This window comes from Lepisosteus platostomus, chromosome 24 (assembly GCF_059453375.1).
Source record: "Lepisosteus platostomus isolate fLepPlt1 chromosome 24, fLepPlt1.hap1, whole genome shotgun sequence".
In the NCBI taxonomy this organism is placed as follows: domain Eukaryota; kingdom Metazoa; phylum Chordata; class Actinopteri; order Semionotiformes; family Lepisosteidae; genus Lepisosteus; species Lepisosteus platostomus.
In genome coordinates this window covers 9,198,611-9,206,542 of record NC_142634.1, presented here as the reverse complement: position 1 = coordinate 9,206,542, position 7,932 = coordinate 9,198,611, and the positions used below count along the sequence as shown (strand labels likewise).

The following is a 7,932-nucleotide window of genomic DNA, read 5'->3' as shown; positions in this document are numbered from 1 at the left end:
TATATCCTCTTTACCCTTAAACTGACAATTTCGATATTTGACAACACTTCTAGGGTATAATTAGCCATGGTTATCTGTTCATCATGAAACATTCATAGCTGCTCTATAATTAATGCGGGGCAGACAATGAAATTGAACGAAGCATATTTACTCTTTGTCTCCTACATTCACCAGACAGGTATATCCTATATTGTTGTGATTTACAGTGACTGGTGAATAATGACTGGTGACGTAAATTTCTATTTTCTTTCTAATTTAAAATTAAATAAAACGCGAAGCTATTATAGGAGCAAACCACGCACACTAAATACTAAATGTTGGATGCTCTATTTAAAAAAAATTAACATTTAAAAGCAAGCAAGTCATAAAACAGTGGGTTTTTAGGTGCTGTCTTTGGCATTTCAAGACAAAGTTCAGCTAAACATGTGCCTAAAACGCGTTTCTCTGAGAATTTCTAGCGAGACAAAATGTAGATTTGCCACCAACCCAGAAAAGTCCATTATATCTGCCATTTCATGCAATTTGTTTGAACAATTATTGTGATTAGCCTTTAAGTGCAGATTCAACGCAGGCTATGGACATCCAGAATGTCGGTTTCGAAACATTAGTTAAGAACACGGGAAACGTCTAAGCATGTGCTTTGTCCCTTACGGCATCCGTAGTGTAACCAGGAAGTTAAACCGGTTACCAAGTGAAACAGGAAATAGCCGAAAGGAACTGTCGCCAACTGAAATTTCTGAAATTTGAAGTTGGAACAAGCTTCCACTTGGAATAAAGCCTACCTTACTGCGTTATTGAAAACGTGATAATCATATTTCTACAGTGAGTATTTGCCTCTTAGACGAATTGTCCCCTTTTGCATGAACTACGAATTCGCATTATATTGATTTCGAGTGCTTATGAAACCAGATGTTTAAACCAAGTCAATATGTCTCACATGAACATTACAATAGTACATCGGGATGTATGTTAGTTTAAAATCGCAGGGGATAAGAACAGTACGATACCACTGTTAAACATAATGCGTAACATCTAAACATTTATCTATGCAATATTGTTGAATACTTGCTTATTTGTGTACGGTAACGCATTTAATAATGTAGAAGTCTAAAGGTGAATGAGTTGTTATTGTCATTTTTAGTGCAAGGAAACTAGGAATACCCATTGTAAAGTTTAATAATGGTAATAAGGGTGTAGAATATAATCACCTGTGGTCCTGTGACATTCTGTTTTAGTATTGATTGATGTTTGAAAGGAAAGGGTTCCAACATTACAATGAACGTTTGTTTGTTTGTTTGTTTGTTTGTTTTTTTAAGGTACAGGAAACAGATGGCTCTTCCCACCCTCTCGATGCGCTGTCCGAGCCGCTCTCGAGTTCTGGAGCAGCAGATCGTGCGACAGCGGGAGCAGGAGGCTCGCTTCCGGCAGCAGTGGGAGCTGCACTCGCAGTATTTCAAACAGAACAACGTGCGGAGCAGCAAGCAAGCCCAGTGGAGCTCCCGACAGTCTTACCACCAGAGGTGATTCAGCAAACCTCTTTCAACAATGTGTTTTATTAACCTCAATGTGCTGGACAACGATGAATCGTTGATTTTGCTTTTTGTTTACACGTGCTTTGCTTGGCAAAGTGCTTTGGGATGTTCAGTATGTGTTGATTGAGACCCATCGAGGATAATTTGCTGGGATGGAATTAGATCACTCTTATAAAACAGTCATTCCCTTCTACAGGCGTTCAATCCTTTTTAGAACTAAGATAAAAAATAGGAAAAACGTTATTTTCATATATACCCGTTGCAATAAAGCAAGATTCCTTGATTCTTGCCTTGATCTTTAAAAAAGAGCGTGAGAAAGGTTACAAGTTAGTGGAGGACATGCAGCACAACTAGCTCATGTAGCTGTTTATAACTCATAGATCTGAGGGTTTCATCCAGCAATTTCATGAGCAATGTCAGGGTATCGCGCTTAACAACATGGTTGGGCAGCTTATTCCATAAACTTATGTGGGGAAAAAAAAGGACTCCTGTGTTCAGTTTTAAAAGTGCTTTCATATTCCACTGGTCTACTAATAATTCTTAGCCTTGTGAACTGCTGAGTTTTCCCATTTAAGTATTGGCAGCCTCTCTCCTGTTGCCAGCATGACAGCCTACCATCAGGAGAAAGTGAAGGAGGAGAAGAAGAGGAGTCTGGAGCAGCGCAGGGCCCGTCTCCGAGCCTTCCTGCAGGAGGAGAGGGACCAGCTGGAGGCTGAGCTCAGAGAACTGGTCCCCGACAGAGAGACGCTGGCCAAACAGATGACAGAGAGGGTGGAGGGGCTCAGGACATCCAGGGAAGAGCGGAGAAAGAAGGTACAAGCAGTGCTCACGTTACAGAAACCAGTTCCTGTAGTTTGAAGTAAGCAGGGAAATATTTAAGCCTGATCCAGCCCTGACATAATCAATCGTGTTATTGTTGGATTCGTGCGAAAGATAAAGGTTCAGGGTGAGACAGAACAGAGACAGATGGTGCCAAGTTATGACTGGGAGAAAACAGTGGCCTGATCATCGAGTTAGCTGCATTCTTGTTGGCAATCCTTAATGCAGTTTTTGATTTTGGTCACAGGTCGCAGAGGAGCTGTTGCAGGAGCATTGGAAGAGAAATAATTCAGATTTACGTCAGGTACAGTTTGTTTTTCTATGCTTTATGTGGTCAAAGCATGGTCTGAAAGTTTATTTGCAAACATCACTTTGTTATTTACTTGTATTTTGAGGTACATGCAGAAGGCATCCGGTTATATGAAATTTGTTCATCTCTAGTATTTCTGTATCCTACGTGTTACATTCTGAAAGGTAGGGTACTATTACTAACTGCAATGAATCTTAGGGATCAGTTTTTAAAATGTTAATGTTGTTCTGAGTCCTTGAAATACAGCAAAATTAAAGAGAACCACATGGTGTGAAAGTGTGAGGAGAAGTGCGTCAAGGTGTTGACTTGATCCTGAAACTAATAGGCCATTGACATCATTGTTCCATGACAGTGTGTAATCCTGACCCTAGGATTGAGTTCCTGTCCCATAATGATAAATTATTTCTTCAGAGACCTGCTACCTGCAGCAGGGGATTTTGCAGAATCCATTGAAGCCTAAGAGACTGTTTTTTTTTTTATTTAAATAGACATATATACAGCTTAATATGCAATTGTTTTGACATAAAAGTTTTATCTGACTTTCTGTCTTCTTAGTGTTAGGTGTTAAAGTTAGGAAAGAAATCCTTAACGTCCCCTTATACTTTTATATTCTAGGTTGAATCAGCATTGCACAAGGACCATGTAGTGAACAGCTGGCAGGTGCAAACGAGAGAAAAAAAACAGGTACCTGCACCATCACCATTAATTAACATTTGCCCCTATGCCTTATTGAGAGGCATAGGGTAATCTAATACCAGTTCTTGCTTAACTTTGCAGAAAAGCAAAATGCACTGGCACCTAACATTTGAAATGAATGTTCTTTCAATATCTCCTGTTAACAATTATGCTTTTACTGAAGTCTGAGTAAATGTATCATGAAGTTAGATGTCATTTGAAGAATGCCATGGCCCCTCATACATCTCCCTGGTGGTCAGGCAGTATGACTTGGGTTAATTGTACATATCGCTGTGTGACGCTCCATTGTAATACATCCTGTGAAACTCAGGCTGAGTCTAAGAGCCACAGGTCTCTGGCCACTGACCTTTTATTCTCACCTAACCTAGGGCTAAATGCCGGGCTGGAGCAGTACCTGTTCTCCATGCAGAGTGTTACTTCTCTGTGACTCCTTCATATTTCCTTTAATGGAGCTCTCTTACATTTTTTACCTCACTGCAGCTTTGAAAACACATGGTGACATTAACCTTTGAAAGTCAAAATTCTAATATTTGAACTTCAAATAGTAACATGCTACAACTTCAGCTGTCTAAATGTTTCTTTATAACACCTTTGAATGTCCAGATAATCCTATATAAATATCAGATTATTTGCACATTTGATGAATTTTGTACTAAACAACATGAAAGCATGTCACTGCAGTAATTTAATATCCTAAAGTGAGCAAAACAAGAACTCGGTGAATTTAAAAATGGCTCGCTGTCAACAGAATGCAATTCCATGGAGCTTGACAGGCGTCCAGCTTGTAGCCCTTGTGCCCTTGTTATGAAGTGTCACCTTTGAGGGCCTGTAATGCTAGTGTTAATCTGCAGCAAGCAGAAGAGACTCGGGAAGAGCAAAGGCGGTTTGAGAACGAGTATGAGAAGAGTCGCAGGGAGGCCCTGGAGAGAATGAAGAAGGAAGAAGAGAGGAAGAGAGCAGAGGAGAAACAGAGAGCAGAGGAGCTGCGACAGCAGATGGAAGAGCTGAAGCTGCGAGACGAGGAGGTAAGCACTGCGCCTGGGGGTCCCGTCAGGGACACAAACAGTCTGTGCAGGCATCCCTAGAATAAGGAACTGGCTCCTGAAAAGCCCACTTTGGGATTTTCATCAGCTGTGAAGAACGATTGAAAAAGGACCTGCTTCTTTAAGAAGTAGAATTTGTAATTTTCTTTTCATGATGCAGTCGTGAGAGGGGTTGTGTGATGATGAAGTTGCTTTCTGCTTCAGGCCAGGCGTCTCAGGAAGGAGCAGGATGCCCTGCTGGCACAGCGCTGGGAGGTGGAGCAGCTTGAGGAGGAGAGGAGGAAACTGGAGGAGCGCAGGAAGAAATCAGAGCTGGGGTACGACAGAGCTAGTGAGAACAAACGGGGGACCAGGGGAGGTGTCGGGGAAGGGACAGATTTTGGTTACTCTGGTTGAAGAGATGCATTAAGGGTTGAGCAGTAATTAGTGAGGTGGGAGAATCAGGGACAGAAGTCAGGGACTTAAAGAGGATCTATTTTTTGGCTTGAAAGAATTAGGAAAGGTTTATGACAGATTGATGTTACTCGGGTAATTGAAAGATGGGTGAATGAAGGAGACGTTTAGGATTGTTTCGTCGCGTGTGATGATGTACACACTAGTCCTGGCATTTGAAGTTCTCTCCTGTTGCTCAACCCTGCAGACGGATTCTGACCCGTCAGTATCGCACTCAGATGAAGAGGCGAGCTCAACAAGTACAGGAGGAGCTGGTGAGTGTAAAGAGAGCATCCACATAAAATAACTTGAGAAGTGTTTTTGCATAACATTTCCTTTCCTATTAATCTTCCCGCTTGAAATGAGATCAATTCCAGGCAGATGGTGCACTGACTGTGTTGGATGTTCGACGGCGTGTGGCTTTAACGTGCCCGATGTCGCGTGGCTGATCGTTTGGTTCCTCGATGACAGGAAGCAGATCGCAGGATCCTGGCTGCCCTCCTGGAGGGGGAGAAGGAGGAGCTCCAGCTGATCAGTGCACGGAGGGAGCGGGCTGTGGCTGATGCTGCCTGGATGAAGCGAGTCATCGAGGAGCAGCTTCAGCTGGAGAGAGAGAGGGAAGCCGAGTTTGACGTCCTCTACAGGTTAGGGCAGCACCTGCTCCCAGCCAGTCTCCGTGAACCTCAAACAAAAATCATTTTCTAGCGTTATTTAAAAATACTTCTGTGGCATGAAGAAGTGGTGTCTAAAATATTTTCTGTAATACTAAAATCGGTCTTGGTAAGAGCTGTTTCAGTTGATAAGGTGGAATTTGTGGTTTATGCAAGGAATTGGTTTGTATCAGATTCTTCACCTTTGTGGTGCTTTTATTCTGTCCTACATTACTTTATAAGCTGATAAGAGAGATGGTTCCTAACATGAAACTGTGATCTCTAAAATAGTTTCACGTACAGCACACCTTTGTGAATTGACATATGTACCTGTCTACTCATCCACAACCTGGAGCTGGGGGCAGGAATGGTAACGTGTGTGATTTCCCCAGAGAAGAGGCGCAGCGAGTGTGGGAGAAGCGAGAGGCAGAGTGGGAAAAAGAGAGAAAAGCCAGGGAACGTCTCATGCAGGAGGTAAGTACAGGGAAACTACCATTTCTATGAGTTATTCTGGGATCTTTCTGATTGTCAGTATCACCAATATTGTTTTGAAATTATTTGGTAACAAGATATTCCGTGGGACGTAACCCCACTTTCTAATTGTGATTTTTAGTGAAAGGTAAGTGCACACAGTGTCAGTCTGGATCATTGAGCTGTCTGCCTTAGGGTTGTTAACCATTGCTGAAACAATTGTACGTGTCGGAGCAGTAAGCTGTATTGTTAGTTGTTGTGGCCTTGACTCCGGTAGAGGAAGCGCTGGTGTTAGGAGAATGCCTGAAATGAGAATGCGTGACATTCTGAGGGCAGGAACTGAGCTGACAGCCGAATTACAGGTATTGGCGGGAAGGCAGCAGCAGTTGGAGGAGAAAATGCAGGAGAACAGGCATGCGCAGCAGGAGTCTGTGGAGCGCCGGGAGCAGCTGATCCGAGAACTGGAGCTGGAGAGGCTGCGGAGGAGGCGCGAGAGAGAGGAGGAAGAGGAGCTGAAGACGGCACGCAAGCAAGAGATCGCAGCACAGGTACTGTATGCACTAAGCTGGTTATTGATCAATCAGGTTAGCGATCTGTACAGAACTAGGATCAGATTTCTGAAACCCCTTTATTTCACTTCTGTGCTGCTGCGATGCAGGTGGAAGAACGGCACAGAGAGCAGTGGGAAGATCTGCGAAGACGAGACCAGGAGGAAGAGGAGGAGCGAGAGGCTGAGAGGAGATACATGGAAGAGCTCCAGCTGGAGACGGAGAGGATGACACAGCGTGGATATCAGGACAAGGTAGGGAGATGCTACTGGGCTTAGTGTGTAATTCTACACACCTGTTTTTTCACATTGACGTAATCAACACTATGTGTTGATCAACACTATGTTGTACACAAAGCATGATTATAGTTTTCATTCACTGTTCCTAGAAATTATACTTCTAGGCATAATGATTGGTATAGCAGTGCTTGTGCTTAAAGAGCTCTTTCACAGGACTGGCTAACAGGGCTTCTGTCCTGTACTTTTCAGATCAAATGATCATTATAAATCCTTGTTTGTGTACGTGAAATAAGTCTATTCTTCAGTTCAAAACTCTGGTCGCAAAGATGATCAGAAATATTCTTGTTTCCATCAGCTTCGCAGTCGCCCACGAACAGCATGGACATAGGGTGGGGATGACCTCCAGCACACTATGGCCTGTTCAGAAAACAATGACAGTATCCTTTGTATATAAATAATAAGGGGGATCTATTACAGTGTAATAATTGTACAGTTTGAAAAGGGGATAATGTCAATACCACCATTTCTCCATTTAATGGTGAGAAATGCAATGAATCTCATGACCCCATTTTACTTTATTTCATTGAATGGCCTGAACTGTTACCGATTACAGACCTTAGCTGTACTTGGAATTTAGAAGCAGATACAAGTGTGACAGTAGATGTAGACAACAGTTTCTCTTTAGCAATGGACTATGTTACATTAAAAAAAAATGTTTGGAATTGATGAGCTTGAAGATTGTTGAGGGAATGTCTGAAAATGAAATAGCTTTTTTTGATAATCTGCAGATTTTAAGATGGATGATTAGAAGCCAAAGAACCTTGATCAAGTGAGAGGGCCTACGTCTTCAAACTCACTGTCATCATGCTGTGATAAGCATTAGTCTCAAACCAATAGGCAAGTCTTGTAAATTTTAGGCTTAACAGTCTTTAGGCTCAGTTTGTTGAGATCAGGAATCACTGCAAACCTGCTTCAACTTCTTCTTTCCTTTAGCTTTAAGTTCAATGTGGAAATGCTACAGAGTGAAAACAGATTTGCTCTCATGAAAATATTCATTTTTATGCCAATATTCAATATTTTATGTAGCTTTTTAACTTGTTAAAATATTTGTAACAACAATTTTGTATACCATAAAATCATGTGTAAATAGAATTAAATATTGCATAATCTATAATTGCTTAAATGTATTTTG

At 41.9% G+C, this 7,932-nt stretch overlaps 1 protein-coding gene across 2 annotated transcripts; it reads left to right on the top strand.

Annotated features, from left to right (window-relative positions):
* The first annotated feature begins 671 nt into the window (after positions 1 to 671).
* Positions 672 to 7,914, top strand: tchp (trichoplein, keratin filament binding). Of its 2 annotated transcripts, none has more exons than XR_015929863.1 (13): positions 672 to 822; positions 1,317 to 1,520; positions 2,135 to 2,345; positions 2,599 to 2,655; positions 3,277 to 3,345; positions 4,209 to 4,382; positions 4,605 to 4,717; positions 5,041 to 5,107; positions 5,304 to 5,476; positions 5,880 to 5,956; positions 6,316 to 6,501; positions 6,612 to 6,755; positions 7,096 to 7,914. XR_015929863.1 is itself a non-coding variant. In XM_088618524.1 (13 exons), exons 2-13 carry the CDS (start codon positions 1,330 to 1,332, stop codon positions 7,126 to 7,128), a joined length of 1,500 nt encoding a protein of 499 aa, XP_088474650.1. In that variant the 5' UTR covers positions 672 to 822; positions 1,317 to 1,329; the 3' UTR covers positions 7,129 to 7,914. The 2 variants fall into 2 exon arrangements, 1 of the variants encoding a protein (XP_088474650.1); XM_088618524.1 differs by having other exon boundaries at positions 5,875 to 5,956.
* The last annotated feature ends 18 nt before the right edge of the window (positions 7,915 to 7,932 follow it).